Source organism: Podarcis vaucheri, assembly GCF_965113315.1.
Source record: "Podarcis vaucheri genome assembly, chromosome: 2".
NCBI classification, from domain to species: Eukaryota; Metazoa; Chordata; class Lepidosauria; order Squamata; family Lacertidae; genus Podarcis; species Podarcis vaucheri.
Genome location: NC_138760.1, coordinates 131,896,965 through 131,919,936, shown reverse-complemented (window position 1 = coordinate 131,919,936; position 22,972 = coordinate 131,896,965). Strand labels below are relative to the sequence as shown.

Sequence of the window (22,972 nt, the reverse complement as noted above, 5' to 3'; positions counted from 1 at the left end):
GAAGTGTTCCCCCTAAATCAGATGTTTCCTGGGCAATTGGACAAAAGGAGCCCCTGGGAGTGGGGAGGGGGAGCGTTGGAAAGGAGAGGAGGGGTGACAGTGGACATTCTGCCCGCGTCTATAAATTGCAATAAGGGGAATTGGAAAAGTGAGCAAGGGAATTGTGTGGCCAGAGAGGACAAAAATAAGATGCTGCATGTGGGAAGGTGGTGGTGAGAGGGAGGAGGGGGGAGAAAAAGACAAAGGGACCTCTCCACCCCCCCCAAAAAAAAGCACCTCTTCTGGGACCCATTAGCAGGGACCTGGATGCACGCAGTCCAGTTGCCAAGTAAGGAACCCACAACTGCAGGGTCTCCAATGCACCATCTCCTTTGAAGAATCACAAGAACACTTTATTTCAACCCAGCCTCTTATGAATACATAATGAAACATTAAACCTTAAAAAGCATCCCTATGTAGGGCTGCCTTCAGATGTCTTCTAAAGGTTTAATAATAAAAATAAATTAAGGGCTGAGACCCTGCCTGCCTGCAGATTGCCTTGCCAGAGTGGTGCATGCTCTGGTTATCCTTGGACTACTGCAATGGGCTCTACGTGGGGCTAGCTTTGAAGGTGACACGGAAACTGCAACGAATCCAGAATGCGGCAACTAGACTGGTGACTGGGACCATATAACACCAGTCCTAAAAGAAGTTCATTGGCACCCATTGGCAAACCAGTTAGGGAAGTTTTTGCTTCTTTTTTTGCAGCTGTCCAGAGTGGCTGGGGAAACCCATTGAGGTGGGCAGCATACAAACAATAAAATCATCATTATCATTCTCATTATCACAATCTGGCTGGCCAATCTGTGCTCAGCTGCCCTGCACCCCTTTGTGGGAATGAAACTGAGATGGCCACCAAGGCCATCCCTATGAGAATGGCTTTCAACCCAGGCCCCCCAACAAGCGCCCCTCGGGACGCGTCCCCGTTTCCCCCTGGCAGGAATCCCTCGGGGAGCTGCTGGCTGCGCGCGTGTGGCGAGGCTGGAGAGGAGGAGAGTCCATGGAAGGGGTTACGGAAGGGAGAGAGCCGAGATGCCTAGAGAGGCCTGGGAAGAGACCCCTCCCTCCCCCACTTCCGCCTCTTACCTCCTCCCCCCCTCCCTGCTCGTCTTGGGAGGCCCCTCCGGATGGAGAGGTCGGTGCGCTCGAGGGAGATGCTGCGCGCAGGGCGAGGGGTGAGCCGTGCCAAGGGGGTCTCTGGGCGCAGGAGAGACTCGGGGACGGAGGGGGCAGAGGAACATGGGGGGGGGGAGGAAGGGAAGCATCCCTGGGGGGGGGGGAGCCCCGTCCAGCATTGGCAAAGGGGGGCAGAGGGAGAAAGAGACGCTGCCCATCGGAAGGGAGGTCTCCCACCTGGGCGCGGGCGGGGGGGGAATCTCCGGAGACGCTGCCTTGGCTTTCCCCTCCTGCCCAGAAATCTGCCTTGGGGAGAGGGGTCCCTGAAATTGGGAGGGGGTCCAATTCCCCACCCTCCCCTCCTTCCCGGGAGCTGGACTCTCCTTCCTCCACCCCCCAGGCCAGCTGCTGCTGGGGGCTCCAGAAGCGGGACTCTGCTGCTGCTGCTGCTTCTGCGTTACACCAAGGCGGGCCTTTGGTCCAGCTGGAGAGGAGAGGAGAGGGCAGGAGAGGAAGGAGAGAGGATTGTCCAGAGCAGGTCTTTGCATCTGGTATCCTCTTCCAGGAAGGACCGGGAAAAACCCGTCTGCCTCTCCCAGGGTTTCATTTCTAAGCCTTAGTTCCACTGCCTGGTTAATTGAGGGGATCATGTGGTCCACTACTCAAAAAAACATGGCTGGAGGTGCTATGGAAATTCTTTCAGGATTTGTATATAATAGATATATGGACAGCCTTTCTATACCTTTCTATATGTCAAAGGGAGTTGCAAGCTGAGACACAATCCATCAGCACCCAAAGACAGTGAATGTGTGCACCTTCCCAGTCTGGGGTGCTTAGAAGGACAAAGGGTCCATTATTAGGATAGACAATGCTTGTGACTGGAGGCTTTACACACATTCATGTGCATATGCAGGCCAAGGATTGCCAGTATTACAGGCGAGGTGTGTGAGAGTGCAGAATTCCACAAACACTGTGTGAGAGAGAAAGGGAGTGGGTGGGATTATCGTTTATAGCAATGCTGTAATTTTGTCCGTAACATTTCGTGAGCTGATGCTGCGGTTTATTAGCCTCCAATGGGCCACCAGGAACTTTGTTGTTTTAGCTTCAAAAGATGAATGTTTCTGAAGACGTTGACAGTCACATATGACATAAACATCACTTTGCTTTTACTTGTTCCACACAGGAGAGACTCTGACTCACAAGTCTAAGCACATTTTGCTAGAAAAAGAAAAATACAGAAACGTGAAGGGGAAATTGAGAGGTAAGCTCTTACAGTATGCAGTGAGACATTTCACTACGTAAAAATATATCAAAAGCCCTGCTGGATTGAGAGGATGACCCAATTTTGGCTTGTCTTCTGCAATTTCACCCATTTACCCATGTTTCTGTGGAGAGACATTGCCTCCAGTCCACCCTTCCCTGCCCATTGCTATGAAGGTTGTAGGCAGAGATATCTTTTTTTTACCTTCACGCAGTGATAACTACGTCCCACTCCTCCTCTCCAGTCCACCAGATTTCCAGTATTAACCACTATCTTTATTCTCATGTCTTTGGGATTTAAGGGATCGGGAAGATTGCTACTGAAATTCAGGGGTTCCTGTAGTCCAGGCACGTCCAACTCCCAATAGACTGCAATCTACTCCCAGTGTAAAAAACTGGCGGTGATCTACCCATTGTCACTGGAGAAATGAGGAGTGGGGTGGGTGCGTGGAAGGAGGGGCTAACTGGATGCAGGAGGGGGGAGTTTCACTTGGGGGGGGATTAAAGGGAGGCAAAACTTCTCTCTCTGAAGAGCCAGTCGTCTCTCCACACTCCCAAGCCAGCCCCCCTCCCCCTTAAGCAGCTCCCCCCCCCCCAAGCCAGCCCTTTCTCTCTCCTCCCCATCAAAGGGAGCTGCACAACTGACGCCTATCCCAGTAATCCCATGATCAACCAGGATCACTCACATGATCTATTGCAGTGTTTCCCAACCTTTTTTGGGCAAAGGCACACTTGTTTGATGAAAAAAATCTCAAGGCACACCACCATTACAGCCCCGTGATGTCAGCGCGCAGCGTCACGCCGGGAGGGACGCACGAAAGTGTAAGTTTCAAATTTTTTCCCTCCCCTCCTGTATAAAGAGGAATGCACTCTGCTAAGTAAAGGCACTTGCCACAGGGCCACGCAGCCAAGGGGTCTAACTCTGCAGGGAAAAGCTTCCTGTCTTTCCTCTGCCCCCTCCCCACCGGAAAGGGATTGTGGCTGCAGGCTCTGCCCCCCCTTAACATCTGCAAAATGATTAAGGCTGATACATTGTGTTACAGGATTTTATCTAGGTAACTTCCCTGAGCTGTCAAGTTGAAAGGGTACATTCAGGCATATTTGCAACATTTAACAACTTTAAAGATGTGCCCCCCCCCCTGTAATTTCCATAACAGTTGGAAGGTCAAAAATATAACCTCCTATGACAACTCCTGCAACCCATGAGCTTTCAGACAAAGATCATGCATGGACAAATGTAAAGATCTTTGGAAAGTATTGATCGAAACCACAGTAACAAACGAATCAATGTATCTTCAAGGGAAAGAATAAGTAGATCCATTTGCATATATAGCTCTGTAGGCTTAATTATATTCCATTGCTATTTTGTTATTGCTCTTTTCCTCTGCTTCTATTTATTTTTAATGCATGTAACCTTTTTATTCCCCCTCCCCCCCGCCAATTTAACTCCTTGTAATACTCTCAATAAAATATAAAGAAACAAGAAAGGAGATTCCCACAAAACATTAGAAAGGCCTTTCTGGTGGTGAGAGCAGTCAGACAGGGGAAGGGGCTTTTAGGGAGAGGTCGGGGGGGCATCTGCCAGGGATGCTTTAGCTGTGAGTCCTGAATTGCTGGGGGTTGGACTGGATGACCTTTGGGTTCCTTCCACCTCTATGATTCCATGACCTTTAAGGGAAGTCACCTCCATCTTCCTCTCAGAGCAGATGCCCACAAGCCCTGGGCGGGAAGAGCCAGAGAGAGAGAGAGAGAGAGGAGGAGGAGGACATTCCTAAGAACCGGCAGCTCAGCTCTCGCCTCCCTCCAGGAACCAGAAAAGCCAGTTTAGGGCTCAGATCTTTCCCACAGGCCTTTCTGAGTTCTTCTCCGGGGACACCCCAGGATGGCCAGAGCGTCACAAGAACCGCACCAGACATTCACCAGACCCCAAATCTTTCCCCCTTCCTGGCCTGAGAGGCTGCAAATTCTACCTGCCTTCCCCCCTCCAATTGATCAACACACAGAGATGCAGGTGGCCAGGGACCCACCTGTGCACACCTGAGCCTGCAAGGGGCAGCCAAGCCCCCTTCACCGCCTGCCCCCCCCCCGCCAGCCCCCTCTCCCCTCCTCCCTAGGCGGCAGCTCCGCCATGACCACAAACGGCGGCGGCAGCAGCAGCCGCGCGCGGCCGGGGCTCCCCTCGCCGGCCGCGGGAGCCAAGGCGCGCGACGAGGGAGCCAAGGCACGCGATAATTTTCTTAAATTATGTCAGCGGCGCCCGGCAGAGCAGCCCTCTCGGCCACGGCAGCCCGGCTCTCCCAGCCCCCGGGGGCCGCCCTCCTCCCTCGCGCACCCGCAGCGTTCCCGCCCGGAGAGGCGGCGGCGGCAGCAGCAGCCGCGCGCGGCCCGGGCTCCCCTCGCCGGCCGCGGGAGCCAAGGCGCCCGGCAGAGCAGCCCTCTCGGCCACGGGGGCTGCCCTCCTCCCTCGCGCACACGCAGCGTTCCCGCCCGGAGAGGCGGCGGCGGCGGCAGCAGCCGAGCCAAGGCGCCCGGCAGAGCAGCCCTCTCGGCCCCGGGGGCTGCCCTCCTCCCTCGCGCACCCGCAGCGTTCCCGCCCGGAGAGGCGGCGGCGGCGGCAGCAGCAGCCGCGCGCGGCCCGGGCTCCCCTCGCCGGCCGCGGGAGCCAAGGCGCGCGACGAGGGAGCCAAGGCGCGCGATAATTTTTTTAATTATTGGGGGGGCGCCTATGAATGAGAGGCGGGCGCTGTGGACGGAAGCGCTGCCCGCTGAGCTCGCAGGCAGCCAGGCAGGCAGACGGCGAGAGCCCCGCGCTGGGCGGCCTCTCCTTGCCGCCGCCGCCCCGCCTCTCGCCGCCCGACTCGCCCGCCTCCGTCCCACGGAACACAAGGCAACGTTCGACGGCACACTAGTGTGCCGCGGAACACCGGTTGGGAAACACTGATCTATTGGTCGATCGCGCTCGACCGGATGAACATGTCTGTTGTAGTCCATTATTATGATTAATTGAATTTGTCACTTTATCTTACCCAGAGAGACTTGCAACCAAACATTTAAGGGATTAGGACAAAAAAGTCATTAGGAATTCTGAACCTGAGAAATAAAGGGCATGTTCATGGAGGGAGAGCAGCTCCCTTTCCTGTGAGGAACCTCTTTATTTAAATTGCCAGTTTTAGAGAAGCACTGTATCTTAGATCATGCTGCATTATTAACAGTAATTGATTATTATTAAAAGTTGATGCAATGCTATTATCTGACATTATTTCATTTCCTAAAAAATTGGCACATAGAAGAAGGAAGAGTGAAAGAAGAAGGAAGAGTGTATGAGATGTTAAAATAAGAGAAGGTACCAAAGGCACTTGATGTGTGTTATATTCTTTTGTTTCTTCTTTGGAGAGCCAGTGTGGTTAAGAGCGGTAGATTGAATTAATTAATTTTAGAATGAATGATTTTAGAGTGTTGTTTATGCTGTACTTTTGTACTGTTTTATTGTTGTTAGCCGCCCTGAGCCCGGCTAAGGCTGGGGAGGGCGGGATATAAATAAAACTTATTATTATTATTATTATTATTATTATTATTATTATTAGATTCGTAATCTGGTGAACTGGGTTCGTGTCTCCGCTCCTCCACATGCAGCTGCTGGGTGACCTTGAACTAGTCACACTTCTTTGAAGTCTCTCAGCCCCACTCACCTCACAGACTGTTTGTTGTGGGGGAGGAAGGGAAAGGAGAATGTGAGCCCCTTTGAGACTCCTTAGGGTAGTGATAAAGCAGGATATCCAATCCAAACTCTTCTTCTCTTCTACAGGATTTCCTTTCCCCCTACGCCAATGCAAGCAATAGAGAAGACAGACAGAGCAATCTCTACTTTCATTAGGAATCACGAAAAAATCATTTAAATTTGTGGAACATACAATGTGATTCAGTCAGTGAACACACTTAGTTCACATCAAGGAACTGAAATAGTGGAGACACCATTTAAAGGTATGGATTGTGGAAAGGACGTCAGTAGGAGTGGAACTCCTACACAACATCAAGGAACTCACACAGGGGAGAAACCATTTAAATGCATGGAGTGTGGAAAGAGCTTCACAACAAGTGGAACACTTAGAAGACACCAGAGAACTCACACAGGGGAGAAGCCATTTAAATGTATGGAGTGTGGAAAGAGCTTCCTTTTGAGTAAGCACCTTAATGCACATCATCACACTCACACTGGTGAGAAACCATTTAAATGTATGGAGTGTGGAAAGAGCTTCCTTTTGAGTACGCACCTTAATGCACATCATCGCACTCACACTGGTGAGAAACCATTTAAATGTATGGAGTGCGGAAAGAGCTTCAGTCAGAGTGAAACCCTTAGAATACACCAGCAAACTCACACAGGGGCAAGACCTTTTAAATGCATAGAGTGTGGAAAGAGCTTCAGTCAGAGTGAAACCCTTAGAAGACACCAGCGAACTCACACAGGGGCAAGACCTTTTAAATGCATGGAGTGTGGAAAGAGCTTCAGTCAAAGCGGACACCTTAAAAACCATCAGCGAATTCACACAGGGCAGAAACCATTTAAATGCATAGAGTGTGGAAAGAGCTTCAGAGAGAGTGGAACGCTTAGAAGACATAAACTAACTCACACAGGGGAAAAACCATTTAAATGCACAGAGTGTGGAAAGAGCTTCAGTCAGAGTGGATACCTTAAATACCATCAACGAACTCACACAGGCGAAAAACCATTTAGATGCATGGAGTGTGGAACATGCTTCCGTCATAGAGAATCGCTGAAAATGCATCAATGTACTCATACAGGAGAGAAACCATATAAATGTTTTGAGTGTGGAAAATGCTTCATTCAGAGTGGAAGCCTTAATGTACATCTACAAACTCATACAGGGGAGAAACCTTTTAAATGCATGGATTGTGGGAAAAGCTTTACCAGTAGTACAACGCTTAGAAGACATCAGGAAACTCACATGGGAAAAACTATTTAAATGTATGTTTGGTTGCAGAATAAATCCAGGCATATCTGCAGGATGTGGACCATTTAGACTGCATTTGTCCCAATTGGCTTTCAGGCCCTGCCATTGGACTGAGACCACCCTGGTGGCGCAGGTTGATTATCTCTGGCGAGCTAGGGATAGAGGTAAAAGCTGTTTCCTGGTTCTGCTGGATCTCTCAGTGGCTTTTAAAAAAATAAACAAAATTAATCATTTTAATCACGTTTATAGATCAATATAACTCCCTCCCTCTCCCCCCCTTCCAGAGACTTCCCTCAGCTCCCCTCTCTGATTTGTTTATACATATTATTCTCTGCATGTTATAAAATTGTACATATCATTGTACATCATCTATCATATGTTCTACTAATGAATTTGTGGATGTTTATTCAAAACCTGCCAAGGAGTCCAAATCCTTTTGTTGTCTTTTTAAATAGTTTGTAAATAGTTTCCATTCTTCCTTGAAATTACAATTGTCCTTGTCACGCAATTGATATGTCAGCTTGGAAAAATTCCGCACATCTCATCAGTTTTTCTTCCCATTGTTCTTTCGTTGGGATTTCCTCATTCTTCCATCTTTGTGATAACAAGACTTTTGCCGCTGTCTAGGTGTGGGGCTGCTCAGTCACCCAGCTCGTCGGGCAGAGCCCACGGGTCCCTGCGGAATAAAGGAAGGAGTCCAGCCACCAACTGGAGCAAATGGCTGTAGATCAAAATTTATTGCGCAACAGGTTCAAAGAGGAATTTTGAACTCTGAGGATGGGGTGACAAAGACTTTTAGAACTTTCCCACCATATCCCAGAATACAGTTCGTACAGCATCATTGCTACATCACTGACATGTCACCAAAGGGGAGGGGTAGACAGAGGTTACACTAGTTCAACCTTGGCAAACATGTCCAGACAAGTCCTTGGTACAAGATTAGCATAAGCAGACATGTCAGGGCAAGACCCAGGTAGAAGATTAGCACAGGCAAACACCTCTGAAGTCCCACCACCCAAAGTACAATAGAACTTCCTTTGCATGTCTGGCCCCTTGGCAAGTCTGGTGATGGGATTAGGCTTTCCTTGGCCAACAATCAGCTAAGCAATTGTCACCTCTGGGAACTTCCTGGAGTCCCTTTGAAGGGGGAAATAGATTTGGAATGATTGGTGCTGGTTGATTATGTCTGGCAGGCAAAAAGGTAAAAGCTGTTTCCTGGTTCTGCGGGATCTCTCCGTGGTTTTTAATGCCGTTGACCACGGGATCCGGTTACCTATTTGTGATAAAAATATATACCTTACCCAACTTGTTGAGAATAAAGCTTTACTGGTCAGGATGGCAACAGTTGAACCACGAGTATTATTTCCAAACTCCTCCAGTCATCATGGGCACAAAGTCCCCCCACCTCTCACGTCTCCCTCTCAGCAGGCAAGAAAGAGCAAACTGAATTAACCAAACAAGCGCCACCTCATTTCCCCAATGCTGCCTCTGCTTTGTGAAATACATTCCCAAAGAAATGACATTGTAAATACTAACATATCCTCGTGGACGGTATCGGAGGATTGGGAGTTAGGGGCAGGGTTATGCAGTGGTTCCGCTCCTTAGTCCTGGGACATGTCCAGAAAGTGATGTTGGGGGGGGATGAGCGTTTGGACCCCTGGGCACTCACTTAGGGGGTGTCTCAGGGCTCCATCCTCTCCCCACACTTTTTAACATTGCTTCCCTCTAGGAAGCAGGTCATGGGAAAATGCTTATATTTTCCCAGTCCTTGAATCACAGCATTTATAAAAAGAGTTGGCAAGCATTTATGTAAACACTGCCAACCTTATCTTTTTGCCCGTGTTAAGAAAAGCTGAAATTTCTACAAGAATATTCTTCTGCTGTGCAACAATGGCAGACGCTGCTCTCCCACTCGTAGCTCTATGGGCCCCCGTGTTCCAAAACAAACCTGAAGTGTTCCCCCTAAATCAGATGTTTCCTGGGCAATTGGACAAAAGGAGCCCCTGGGAGTGGGGAGGGGGAGCGTTGGAAAGGAGAGGGGGGGTGACAGTGGACATTCTGCCCGCGTCCATAAATTGCAATAAGGGGAATTGGAAAAGTGAGCAAGGGAATTGTGTGGCAAGGGAGGACAAAAATAAGATGCTGCATGTGGGAAGGTGGTGGTGAGAGGGAGGAGGGGGGAGAAAAGGACAAATGGACTTCTCCACCCCCCCAAAAAAAGCACCTTTCATGGGACCCATTAGCAGGGACCTGGATGCACGCAGTCCAGTTGCCAAGTAAGGAACCCACAACTGCAGGGTCTGCAATGCACCATCTCCTTTGAAGAATCACACACGTTTCTTTTTCTCCTTAAAAGGTGTAACAAGAACAACAAGAACACTTTATTTCAACCCAGCCTCTTATGAATACATAATGAAACATTAAACCTTAAAAAGCATCCCTATGCAGGGCTGCCTTCAGATGTCTTCTAAAGGTTTAATAATAAAAATAACTTAATCATTTATTTTATCATGGTATGTTGGCTGAGACCCTCACTGCCCGCAGACTGTCCGGCCAGAGTGATGCATGCTCTGGTTATCCTTGGACTACTGCAATGGGCTCTACGTGGGGCTACCTTTGAAGGTGACACGGAAACTGCAACTAATCCAGAATGCGGCAACTAGACTGGTGACTGGGACCATATAACACCAGTCCTAAAAGAAGTTCATTGGCACCCATTGGCAAACCAGTTAGGGAAGTTTTTGCTTCTTTTTTTGCAGCTGTCCAGAGTGGCTGGGGAAACCCATTGAGGTGGGCAGCATACAAACAATAAAATCATCATTATCATTATAACAATCTGGCTGGCCAATCTGTGCTCAGCTGCCCTGCACCCCCTGGGCAGCTTTGTGGGAATGGAATTGAGATGGCCACCAAGGCCATCCCTATGAGAATGGCTTTCAACCCAAGCGCCCCTCGGGACGCGTCCCCGTTTCCCCCTGGCAGGAATCCCTCGGGGAGCTGCTGGCTGCGCGCGTGTGGCGAGGCTGGAGAGGAGGAGAGTCCATGGAAGGGGTTACGGAAGGGAGAGAGCCGAGATGCCTAGAGAGGCCTGGGAAGAGACCCCTCCCTCCCCCACTTCCGCCTCTTACCTCCTCCCCCCCCCCTCCCCGCTCGTCTTGGGAGGCCCCTCCGGATGGAGAGGTCGGTGCGCTGGAGAGAGATTCTGCGCGCAGGGCGAGGGGTGAGCCGTGCCAAGGGGGTCTCTGGGCGCAGGAGAGACTGGGGACGGAGGGGGCAGGGGAACTTGGGGGGGGGAGGGAGGGAAGCATCCCTGGGGGAGGAAAGCCCCGTCCAGCATTGGCAAAGGGGGGCAGAGGGAGAAAGAGACGCTGCCCGTCGGAAGGGAGGTCTCCCACCTGGGCGCGGGCGGGGGGGGGGAATCTCCGGAGGGGCTGCCTTGGGGAGAGGGGGGGTCCCTGAAATTGGGAGGGGGTCCCATTCCCCACCCTCCCCTCCTTCCCGGAAGCTGGACTCTCCTCCCCCCCCCCCAGGCCAGCTGCTGCTGGGGGCTCCAGAAGCGGGACTCTGCTTCTGCTGCTGCTGCTGCGTTACACCAAGGCGGGGCATTGGTCCAGCTGGAGAGGAGAGGAGAGGGCAGGAGAGGAAGGAGAGAGGATTGTCCAGAGGGGGTCTTTGCATCTGGTATCCTCTTCCAGGAAGGACCGGGAAAAACCCGTCTGCCTCTCCCAGGGTTTCATTTCTAAGCCTTAGTTCCACTGCATGTTTAATTGAGGGGATAATGTGGTCCACTACTCAAAAAAACATGGCTGGAGGTGCTATGGAAATTCTTTCAGGATTTGTATATAATAGATATATGGACAGCCTTTCTATACCTTTCTATATGTCAAAGGGAGTTACAAGCTGAGACACAATCCATCAGCACCCAAAGACAGTGAATGTGTGCACCTTCCCAGTCTGGGGTGCTTAGAAGGACAAAGGGTCCATTATTAGGATAGACAATGCTTGTGACTGGAGGCTTTACACACATTCATGTGCATATGCAGGCCAAGGATTGCCAGTATTACAGGCGAGGTGTGTGAGAGTGCAGAATTCCACAAACACTGTGTGAGAGAGAAAGGGAGTGGGTGGGATTATCGTTTATAGCAATGCTGTAATTTTGTCCGTAACATTTCGTGAGCTGATGCTGCGGTTTATTAGCCTCCAATGGGCCAGCAGGAACTTTGTTGTTTTAGCTTCAAAAGATGAATGTTTCTGAAGACGTTGACAGTCACATATGACATAAACAGCACTTCTCTTTTACTTGTTCCACACAGGAGAGACTCTGACTCACAAGTCTAAGCACATTTTGCTAGAAAAAGAAAAATACAGAAACGTGAAGGGGAAATTGAGAGGTAAGCTCTTACAGCATGCAGTGAGACATTTCACTACGTAAAAATATATCAAAAGCCCTGCTGGATTGATAGGATGACCCAATTTTGGCTTGTCTTCTGCAATTTCACCCATTTACCCATGTTTCTGTGGAGAGACATTGCCTCCAGTCCACCCTTCCCTGCCCATTGCTATGAAGGTTGTAGGCAGAGATATCTTTTTTTTACCTTCACGCAGTGATAACTACGTCCCACTCCTCCTCTCTATTCCACCAGATTTCCAGTATTAACCACTATCTTTATTCTCATGTCTTTGGGATTTAAGGGATCGGGAAGATTGCTACTGAAATTCAGGGGTTCCTGTAGTCCAGGCACGTCCAACTCCCAATAGACTGCGATCTACTCCCAGTGTAAAAAACTGGCGGTGATCTACCCATTGTCACTGGAGAAATGAGGAGTGGGGTGGGTGGGTGGGTGGAAGGAGGTGGCTAACTGGATGCAGGAGGGGGGAGTTTCAGTTGGGGGGGATTAAAGGGAGGCAAACCTTCTCTCTCTGAAGAGCCAGTCGTCTCTCCACCCTCCCAAGCCAGCCCCCCTCCCCCTTAAGCAGCTCTCTCCCCCTCCAAGCCAGCCCTTTCTCTCTCCTCCCCATCAAAGGGAGCTGCACAACTGACGCCTATCCCAGTAATCCCATGATCAACCAGGATCACTCACATGATCTATTGGTCGATCGCACTCGACCGGATGAACATGTCTGTTGTAGTCCATTATTATGATTAATTGAATTTGTCACTTTATCTTACCCAGAGAGACTTGCAACCAAACATTTAAGGGATTAGGACAAACAAGTCATTAGGAATTCTGAACCTGAGAAATAAAGGGCATGTTCATGGAGGGAGAGCAGCTCCCTTTCCTGTGAGGAACCTCTTTATTTAAATTGCCAGTTTTAGAGAAGCACTGTATCTTAGATCATGCTGCATTATTAACAGTAATTGATTATTATTAAAAGTTGATGCAATGCTATTATCTGACATTATTTCATTTCCTAAGCAATTGGCACATAGAAGAAGGAAGAGTATATGAGATGTTAAAATAAGAGAAGGTACCAAAGGCACTTGATGTGTGTTATATTCTTTTGTTTCTTCTTTGGAGAGCCATTGTGGTTAAGAGCGGTAGATTGAATTAATTAATTTTAGAATGAATGTTTTTAGAGTGTTGTTTATGCTGTACTTTTGTACTGTTTTATTGTTGTTAGCCGCCCTGAGCCCGGCTAAGGCTGGGGAGGGCGGGATATAAATAAAACTTATTATTATTATTATTATTATTATTAGATTCGTAATCTGGTGAACTGGGTTCGTGTCTCCGCTCCTCCACATGCAGCTGCTGGGTGACCTTGAACTAGTCACACTTCTTTGAAGTCTCTCAGCCCCACTCACCTCACAGACTGTTTGTTGTGGGGGAGGAAGGGAAAGGAGAATGTGAGCCCCTTTGAGACTCCTTCGGGTAGTGATAAAGCAGGATATCCAATCCAAACTCTTCTTCTCTTCTACAGGATTTCCTTTCCCCCTACGCCAATGCAAGCAATAGAGAAGACAGACAGAGCAATCTCTACTTTCATTAGGAATCACGAAAAAATCATTTAAATTTGTGGAACATACAATGTGATTCAGTCAGTGAACACACTTAGTTCACATCAAGGAACTGAAATAGTGGAGACACCATTTAAAGGTATGGATTGTGGAAAGGACGTCAGTAGGAGTGGAACTCCTACACAACATCAAGGAACTCACACAGGGGAGAAACCATTTAAATGCATGGAGTGTGGAAAGAGCTTCACAACAAGTGGAACACTTAGAAGACACCAGAGAACTCACACAGGGGAGAAGCCATTTAAATGTATGGAGTGTGGAAAGAGCTTCCTTTTGAGTAAGCACCTTAATGCACATCATCACACTCACACTGGTGAGAAACCATTTAAATGTATGGAGTGTGGAAAGAGCTTCCTTTTGAGTAAGCACCTTAATGCACATCATCGCACTCACACTGGTGAGAAACCATTTAAATGTATGGAGTGCGGAAAGAGCTTCAGTCAGAGTGAAACCCTTAGAATACACCAGCAAACTCACACAGGGGCAAGACCTTTTAAATGCATGGAGTGTGGAAAGAGCTTCAGTCAGAGTGAAACCCTTAGAAGACACCAGCGAACTCACACAGGGGCAAGACCTTTTAAATGCATGGAGTGTGGAAAGAGCTTCAGTCAAAGCGGACACCTTAAAAACCATCAGCGAATTCACACAGGGCAGAAACCATTTAAATGCATAGAGTGTGGAAAGAGCTTCAGAGAGAGTGGAACGCTTAGAAGACATAAACTAACTCACACAGGGGAAAAACCATTTAAATGCACAGAGTGTGGAAAGAGCTTCAGTCAGAGAGGATACCTTAAATACCATCAACGAACTCACACAGGCGAAAAACCATTTAGATGCATGGAGTGTGGAACATGCTTCCGTCATAGAGAATCGCTGAAAATGCATCAATGTACTCATACAGGAGAGAAACCATATAAATGTTTTGAGTGTGGAAAATGCTTCATTCAGAGTGGAAGCCTTAATGTACATCTACAAACTCATACAGGGGAGAAACCTTTTAAATGCATGGATTGTGGGAAAAGCTTTACCAGTAGTACAACGCTTAGAAGACATCAGGAAACTCACATGGGAAAAACTATTTAAATGTATGTTTGGTTGCAGAATAAATCCAGGCATATCTGCAGGATGTGGACCATTTAGACTGCATTTGTCCCAATTGGCTTTCAGGCCCTGCCATTGGACTGAGACCACCCTGGTGGCACAGGTTGATTATCTCTGGCGAGCTAGGGATAGAGGTAAAAGCTGTTTCCTGGTTCTGCTGGATCTCTCAGTGGCTTTTAAAAAAATAAAGAAAATTAATCATTTTAATCACGTTTATAGATCAATATAACTCCCTCCCTCTCCCCCCTTCCAGAGACTTCCCTCAGCTCCCCTCTCTGATTTGTTTATACATATTATTCTCTGCATGTTATAAAATTGTACATATCATTGTACATCATCTATCATATGTTCTACTAATGAATTTGTGGATGTTTATTCAAAACCTGCCAAGGAGTCCAAATCCTTTTGTTGTCTTTTTAAATAGTTTGTAAATAGTTTCCATTCTTCCTTGAAATTACAATTGTCCTTGTCACGCAATTGATATGTCAGCTTGGAAAAATTCCGCACATCTCATCAGTTTTTCTTCCCATTGTTCTTTCGTTGGGATTTCCTCATTCTTCCATCTTTGTGATAACAAGACTTTTGCCGCTGTCTAGGTGTGGGGCTGCTCAGTCACCCAGCTTGTCGGGCAGAGCCCACGGGTCCCTGCGGAATAAAGGAAGGAGTCCAGCCACCAACTGGAGCAAATGGCTGTAGATCAAAATTTATTGCGCAACAGGTTCAAAGAGGAATTTTGAACTCTGAGGATGGGGTGACAAAGACTTTTAGAACTTTCCCACCATATCCCAGAATACAGTTCGTACAGCATCATTGCTACATCACTGACATGTCACCAAAGGGGAGGGGTAGACAGAGGTTACACTAGTTCAACCTTGGCAAACATGTCCAGACAAGTCCTTGGTACAAGATTAGCATAAGCAGACATGTCAGGGCAAGACCCAGGTAGAAGACGAGCACAGGCAAACACCTCTGAAGTCCCACGCCCAAAGTACAATAGAACTTCCTTTGCATGTCTGGCCCCTTGGCAAGTCTGGTGATGGGATTAGGCTTTCCTTGGCCAACAATCAGCTCAGCAGTTGTCACCTCTGGGAACTTCCTGGAGTCCCTTTGAAGGGGGAAATAGATTTGGAATGATTGGTGCTGGTTGATTATGTCTGGCGGGCAAAAAGGTAAAAGCTGTTTCCTGGTTCTGCGGGGTCTCTCCATGGTTTTTATTGCGGTTGACCACAGTTTTCGGTTACCTATTTGTGATAAAAATATATACCTTACCCAACTTGTTGAGAATAAAGCTTTACTGGTCAGGTTGGCAACAGTTGAACCACAAATATTATTTCCAAACTCCTCCAGTCATCATGGGCACAAAGTCCCCCCACCTCTCACGTCTCCCTCTCAGCAGGCAAGAAAGAGCAAACTGAATTAACCAAACAAGCGCCACCTCATTTCCCCAATGCTGCCTCTGCTTTGTGAAATACATTCCCAAAGAAATGACATTGTAAATACTAACATATCCTCGTGGACGGTATCGGAGGATTGGGAGTTAGGGGCAGGGTTATGCAGTGGTTCCGCTCCTTAGTCCTGGGACAGGTCCAGAAAGTGATGTTGGGGGGGGATGAGCGTTTGGACCCCTGGGCACTCACTTAGGGGGTGTCTCAGGGCTCCATCCTCTCCCCACGCTTTTTAACATTGCTTCCCTCTAGGAAGCAGGTCACGGGAAAATGCTTATATTTTCCCAGTCCTTGAATCACAGCATTTATAAAAAGAGTTGGCAAGCATTTATGTAAACACTGCCAACAGTACCTTTTTGCCTGTGTTAAGAAAAGCTGAAATTTCTACAAAAATATTCCTCCGCTGTGCAACAAAGGCAGGGGCTGCTCTCCCACTCGTAGCTCTATGGGCCCCCGTGTTCCAAAACAAACCTGAAGTGTTCCCCCTAAATCAGATGTTTCCTGGGCAATTGGACAAAAGGAGCCCCTGGGAGTGGGGAGGGGGAGCGTTGGAAAGGAGAGGAGGGGTGACAGTGGACATTCTGCCCGCGTCTATAAATTGCAATAAGGGGAATTGGAAAAGTGAGCAAGGGAATTGTGTGGCCAGAGAGGACAAAAATAAGATGCTGCATGTGGGAAGGTGGTGGTGAGAGGGAGGAGGGGGGAGAAAAAGACAAAGGGACCTCTCCACCCCCCCCCCAAAAAAAGCACCTCTTCTGGGACCCATTAGCAGGGACCTGGATGCACGCAGTCCAGTTGCCAAGTAAGGAACCCACAACTGCAGGGTCTCCAATGCACCATCTCCTTTGAAGAATCACAAGAACACTTTATTTCAACCCAGCCTCTTATGAATACATAATGAAACATTCAACCTTAAAAAGCATCCCTATGTAGGGCTGCCTTCAGATGTCTTCTAAAGGTTTAATAATAAAAATAAATTAAGGGCTGAGACCCTGCCTGCCTGCAGATTGCCTTGCCAGAGTGGTGCATGCTCTGGTTATCCTTGGACTACTGCAATGGGCTCTACGTGGGGCTACCTTTGAAGGTGACACGGAAACTGCAACGAATCCAGAATGCGGCAACTAGACTGGTGACTGGGAGCGGCCTCAGGGACCATATAACACCAGTCCTAAAAGAAGTTCATTGGCACCCATTGGCAAACCAGTTAGGGAAGTTTTTGCTTCTTTTTTTGCAGCTGTCCAGAGTGGCTGGGGAAACCCATTGAGGTGGGCAGCATACAAACAATAAAATCATCATTATCATTCTCATTATCACAATCTGGCTGGCCAATCTGTGCTCAGCTGCCCTGCACCCCTTTGTGGGAATGGAACTGAGATGGCCACCAAGGCCATCCCTATGAGAATGGCTTTCAACCCAGGCCCCCCAACAAGCGCCCCTCGGGGCGCGTCCCCCGTTTCCCCCTGGCAGGAATCCCTTGGGGAGCTGCTGGCTGCGCGCGTGTGGCGAGGCTGGAGAGGAGGAGAGTCCATGGAAGGGGTTACGGAAGGGAGAGAGCCGAGATGCCTAGAGAGGCCTGGGAAGAGACCCCTCCCTCCCCCACTTCTGTCTCTTACCTCCTCCCCCCCCCCGCCCCGCTCGTCTTGGGAGGCCCCTCCGGATGGAGAGGTCGGTGCGCTCGAGGGAGATGCTGCGCGCCGGGCGAGGGGTGAGCCGGGCCAAGGGGGTCTCTGGGCGCAGGAGAGACTCGGGGACGGAGGGGGCAGGGGAACTTGGGGGGGAGGGAGGGAAGCATCCCTGGGGGAGGAAAGCCCCACCCAGCCTTGGCAAAGGGGGGCAGAGGGAGAAAGAGACGCTGCCCATCGGAAGGGAGGTCTCCCACCTGGGCGCGGGCGGGGGGGGGGAATCTCCGGAGACGCTGCCTTGGCTTTTCCCTCCTGCCCAGAAATCTGCCTTGGAGAGAGGGATCCCTGAAATTGGGAGGGGGGGTCCAATTCCCCACCCTCCCCTCCTTCCCGGAAGCTGGACTCTCCTTCCCCCACCCCCAGGCCAGCTGCTGCTGGGGGCTCCAGAAGCGGGACTCTGCTGCTGCTGCTGCTTCTGCGTTACACCAAGGCGGGCCATTGGTCCAGCTGGAGAGGAGAGGAGAGGGCAGGAGAGGAAGGAGAGAGGATTGTCCAGAGCAGGTCTTTGCATCTGGTATCCTCTTCCAGGAAGGACCGGGAAAAACCCGTCTGCCTCTCCCAGGGTTTCATTTCTAAGCCTTAGTTCCACTGCATGTTTAATTGAGGGGATAATGTGGTCCACTACTCAAAAAAACATGGCTGGAGGTGCTATGGAAATTCTTTCAGGATTTGTGCATAATAGCTATATGGACAGCCTTTCTATACTTTTCTATATGTCAAAGGGAGTTGCAAGCTGAGACACAATCCATCAGCACCCAAAGACAGTGAATGTGTGCACCTTCCCAGTCTGGGGCGCTTAGAAGGACAAAGGGTCCATTATTAGGATAGACAATGCTTGTGACTGGAGGCTTTACACACATTCATGTGCATATGCAGGCCAAGGATTGCCAGTATTACAGGCGAGGTGTGTGAGAGTGCAGAATTCCACAAACACTGTGTGTGAGAGAAAGGGAGTGGGTGGGATTATCGTTTATAGCAATGCTGTAATTTTGTCCGTAACATTTCGTGAGCTGATGCTGCGGTTTATTAGCCTCCAATGGGCCACCAGGAACTTTATTGTTTTTGCTTCAAAAGGTGAATGTTTCTGTAGACTTTGACAATCACATATGACATAAACAGCACTTCTCTTTTACTTGTTCCACACAGGAGAGAGTCTGACTCACAAGTCTAAGCACATTTTGCTAGAAAAAGAAAAATACAGAAACGTGAAGGGGAAATTGAGAGGTAAGCTCTTACAGCATGCAGTGAGACATTTCACTACGTAAAAATATATCAAAAGCCCTGCTGGATTGAGAGGATGACCCCATTTTGGCTTGGCTTGTGCAATTTCACCCATTTACCCATGTTTCTGTGGAGAGACGTTGCCTCCAGTCCACCCTTCCCTGCCCATTGCTATGAAGGTTGCAAGCAGAGATATCTTTTTTTTACCTTTACGCAGAGATAACTACGTCCCACTCCTCCTCTCCATTCCACCAGATTTCCAGTATTAACCACTATCTTTATTCTCATGTCTTTGGGATTTAAGGGATCGGGAAGATTGCTACTGAAATTCAGGGGTTCCTGTAGTCCAGGCACGTCCAACTCCCAACAGACTGCGATCTACTCCCAGTATAAAAAACTGGCAGTGATCTACCCATTGTCACTGGAGGAATGAGGAGTGGGGTGCGTGGGTGGAAGGAGGTGGCTAACGATTCTCCACACTCCCAAGCCAGCCCCCCTCCCCCTTAAGCAGCTCTCTCCGCCCCCCCAAGCCAGCCCTTTCTCTCTCCTCCCCATCAAAGGGAGCTGCACAACTGACGCATATCCCAGTAATCCCATGATCAACCAGGATCACTCACATGATCTATTGCAGTGTTTCCCAACAGGTGTTCCGCGGCACACTAGTGTGCCGTGGAACGTTGCCTTGTGTTCCGTGGGAGGGAGGCGGGCGAGTCGGGCGGTGAGAGGTGGGGCGGCGGCGGCAAGCACACGCGGGGCGGCGAGCGAGCGAGCTCCCACATCCCATCGCCACTCGCTACTGGGCCTGCACTTCCGGGCCTGCCCCAGGAGGTGGGGTTGCGGGCATCACGCCCTTCCCCACGTGAGCGGGGAATCCCATCCGCCCCCACGTGAGCGGGGAATCCCATCTCAGCCCCCGCGAGAGCAGGGGAATCCCATCCGGCCACGCCTCCTGGCCAGCCAATCGGCTAGCTGGAGGGGGCGTGGCTTGCCCTATTTAGGGCCGGAGCGGAGGGGGCTCGCCCTCTCTTCTCCGGCTAGCCCCATCGCCGCTCGCTACTGGGCCTGCGCATGCTCGGCGAGCACACGCGGGGCGGCCAGCGAGCGAATCCCATCCGCCCCCACATGAGCGGGGAATCCCATCTCAGCCCCCGCGAGAGCAGGGGAATCCCATCCGGCCACGCCTCCTGGCCAGCCAATCAGCTGGCTGGAGGGGGCGTGGCTTGCCCTATTTAGGGCCGGAGCGGAGGGGGTGTGCCGTGAGATTTTTTTCATGAAACAAGTGTGCCTTTGCCCAAAAAAGGTAGGGAAACACTGATCTATTGTTCGATCGCGCTCGACCGGATGAACATGTCTGTTGTAGTCCATTATTATGATTAATTGAATTTGTTAGTCACTTTATCTTACCCAGAGAGACTTGCAACCAAACATTTAAGGGATTAGGACAAAAAAGTCATTAGGAATTCTGAACCTGAGAAATGAAGGGCATGTTCATGGAGGGAGAGCAGCTCCCTTTCCTGTGAGGAACCTCTTTATTTAAATTGCCAGTTTTAGAGAAGCACTGTATCTTAGATCATGCTGCATTATTAACAATAATTGATTATTATTAAAAGTTGATGCAATGCTATTCTCTGACATTATTTCATTTCCTAAACAATTGGCACATAGAAGAAGGAAGAGTGTATGAGATGTTAAAATAAGAGAAGGTACCAAAGGCACTTGATGTGTGTTATATTCTTTTGTTTCTTCTTTGGAGAGCCAGTGTGGTTAAGAGCGGTAGATTCGTAATCTGGTGAACTGGGTTCGATTCCCCGCTCCTCCACATGCAGCTGCTGGGTGACCTTGAGCTAGTCACACTTCTCTGAAGTCTCTCATCCCCACTCACCTCACAGACTTGTTTGTTGTGGGGGAGGAAGGGAAAGGAGAATGTTAGCCGCTTTGAGACTCCTTAGGGTAGTGATAAAGCAGGATATCAAATCCAAACTCTTCTTCTCTTCTACAGGATTTCCTTTCCCCCTACGCCAATGCAAGCAATAGAGAAGACAGACAGAGCAATCTCTACTTTCATTAGGAATCACGAAAAAATCATTTAAATTTGTGGAACATACAATGTGATTCAGTCAGTGAACACACTTAGTTCACATCAAGGAACTGAAATAGTGGAGACACCATTTAAAGGTATGGATTGTGGAAAGGACATCAGTAGGAGTGGAACTCCTACACAACATCAAGGAACTCACACAGGGGAGAAACCATTTAAATGCATTGAGTGTGGAAAGAGCTTCACAGCAGGTGGAACGCTTAGAAGACACCAGAGAACTCACACAGGGGAGAAACCATTTAAATGTATGGAGTGTGGAAAATGCTTTGGTCGTACAGATTCGCTGAAAATGCATCAATGTACTCATACAGGAGAGAAATCATATAAATGTTTTGAATGTAGAATATGCTTCAAAAAAAGTGGATGCCTCTGTATACATGAGCAAACTCACAGGGGTGAGAAACCATTTAAATGTATGGAGTGCGGAAAGAGCTTCCTTTTGAGTAAGCACCTTAATGCACATCATCGCACTCATACTGGTGAGAAACCATTTAAATGTATGGAGTGTGGAAAGAGCTTCCTTTGGAGTAAGCACCTTAATGCACATCATCGCACTCACACAGGTGAGAAACCATACAGATGTATGGAGTGCGGAAATAGCTTCAGTCAGAGTGAAACCCTTAGAATACACCAGCGAACTCACACAGGGGCAAGACCTTTTAAATGCATGGAGTGTGGAAAGAGCTTCAGTCAAAGCGGACAACTTAAAAACCATCAGCGAATTCACACAGGGCAGAAACCATTTAAATGCATAGAGTGTGGAAAGAGCTTCAGAGAGAGTGGAACACTTAGAAGACATAATCAAATTCACACAGGGGAAAAACCATTTAAATGCACAGAGTGTGGAAAGACGTTCCGTGAAAGGGCAAAACTTTCCATACATCTACGAACTCACACAGGGGAAAAACCATTTAAATGTGTGGAGTGTGGAACATGCTTCCGTCATACACATTCGCTAAGAATGCATCAATATACTCATACAGGAGATAAACCATATAAATGTTTTGAATGTGGAAAATGCTTCTGTCAGAGTTCAAGCCTTAATGCACATCTACAAATTCACACAGGGGAGAAACCTTTTAAATGCATGGATTGTGGAAAGAACTTCATTAATAGTGGAACACTTAGAAGACATCAGCAAACTCACATGGGAAAAACAATTTGAATGTATGTATGGTTGCAGAATAAATCCAGGCACATCTTGAGGATATGGACCATGTGGACTGCATTTATTCCACTTGGGTTTCAGGCCCTGCCATCAGACTGAGACCGCCTTGTTGGCTGTTACGGAAAAATCTAGGTGTGAGGCTGCTCAGTCACCCAGCTCGTCGGGCAGAGCCCACGGGTCCCTGCGGAATAAAGGAAGGAGTCCAGCCACCAACCGGAGCAATTGGCTGTAGATCAAAATTTATTGCGCAACAGGTTCAAAGAGGAATTTTTAACTCTGAGGATGGGGTGACAAAGACTTTTAGAACTTTCCCACCATATCCCAGAATACAGTTCGTACAGCATCATTGCTACATCACTGACATGTCACCAAAGGGGAGGGGTAGACAGAGGTTACACTAGTTCAGCCTTGGCAAACATGTCCAGACAAGTCCTTGGTACAAGATTAGCATAAGCAGACATGTCAGGGCAAGACCCAGGTAGAAGACGAGCACAGGCAAACACCTCTGAAGTCCCACGCCCAAAGTACAATAGAACTTCCTTTGCATGTCTGGCCCCTTGGCAAGTTTGGTGATGGGATTAGGCTTTCCTTGGCCAACAATCAGCTCAGCAGTTGTCACCTCTGGGAACTTCCTGGAGTCCCTTTGAAGGGGGAAATAGATTTGGAATGATTGGTGCTGGTTGATTATGTCTGGCGGGCAAAAAGGTAAAAGCTGTTTCCTGGTTCTGCGGGGTCTCTCCATGGTTTTTATTGCCGTTGACCACAGTATTCGGTTACCTATTTGTGATAAAAATATATACCTTACCCAACTTGTTGAGAATAAAGCTTTACTGGTCAGGTTGGCAACAGTTGA

General features: G+C 48.8%; 2 protein-coding genes across 3 annotated transcripts; both read left to right on the top strand.

The window, feature by feature from the left end:
- The first annotated feature begins 1,035 nt into the window (after positions 1 to 1,035).
- On the top strand, positions 1,036 to 22,370 carry LOC309526979 (uncharacterized protein). 2 transcript variants are annotated; one of them, XM_082213400.1, is made up of 5 exons: positions 1,036 to 1,214; positions 2,339 to 2,416; positions 6,221 to 6,714; positions 13,634 to 14,639; positions 22,252 to 22,370. In XM_082213400.1, exons 3-4 carry the CDS (start codon positions 6,399 to 6,401, stop codon positions 14,485 to 14,487), a joined length of 1,170 nt encoding a protein of 389 aa, XP_082069526.1. In that variant the 5' UTR covers positions 1,036 to 1,214; positions 2,339 to 2,416; positions 6,221 to 6,398; the 3' UTR covers positions 14,488 to 14,639; positions 22,252 to 22,370. The 2 variants fall into 2 exon arrangements, with proteins under 2 accessions (XP_082069526.1, XP_082069527.1); XM_082213401.1 differs by lacking the exons at positions 1,036 to 1,214; positions 2,339 to 2,416; positions 6,221 to 6,714; positions 22,252 to 22,370 and adding exons at positions 10,504 to 10,608; positions 11,702 to 11,779 and having other exon boundaries at positions 13,308 to 14,891.
- Positions 17,589 to 22,253, top strand: LOC309526981 (uncharacterized protein). The gene is made up of 3 exons (XM_082213403.1): positions 17,589 to 17,655; positions 18,779 to 18,856; positions 20,853 to 22,253. Exon 3 carries the CDS (start codon positions 21,031 to 21,033, stop codon positions 22,114 to 22,116), a length of 1,086 nt encoding a protein of 361 aa, XP_082069529.1. The 5' UTR covers positions 17,589 to 17,655; positions 18,779 to 18,856; positions 20,853 to 21,030; the 3' UTR covers positions 22,117 to 22,253.
- Positions 22,371 to 22,972: the final 602 nt, after the last annotated feature.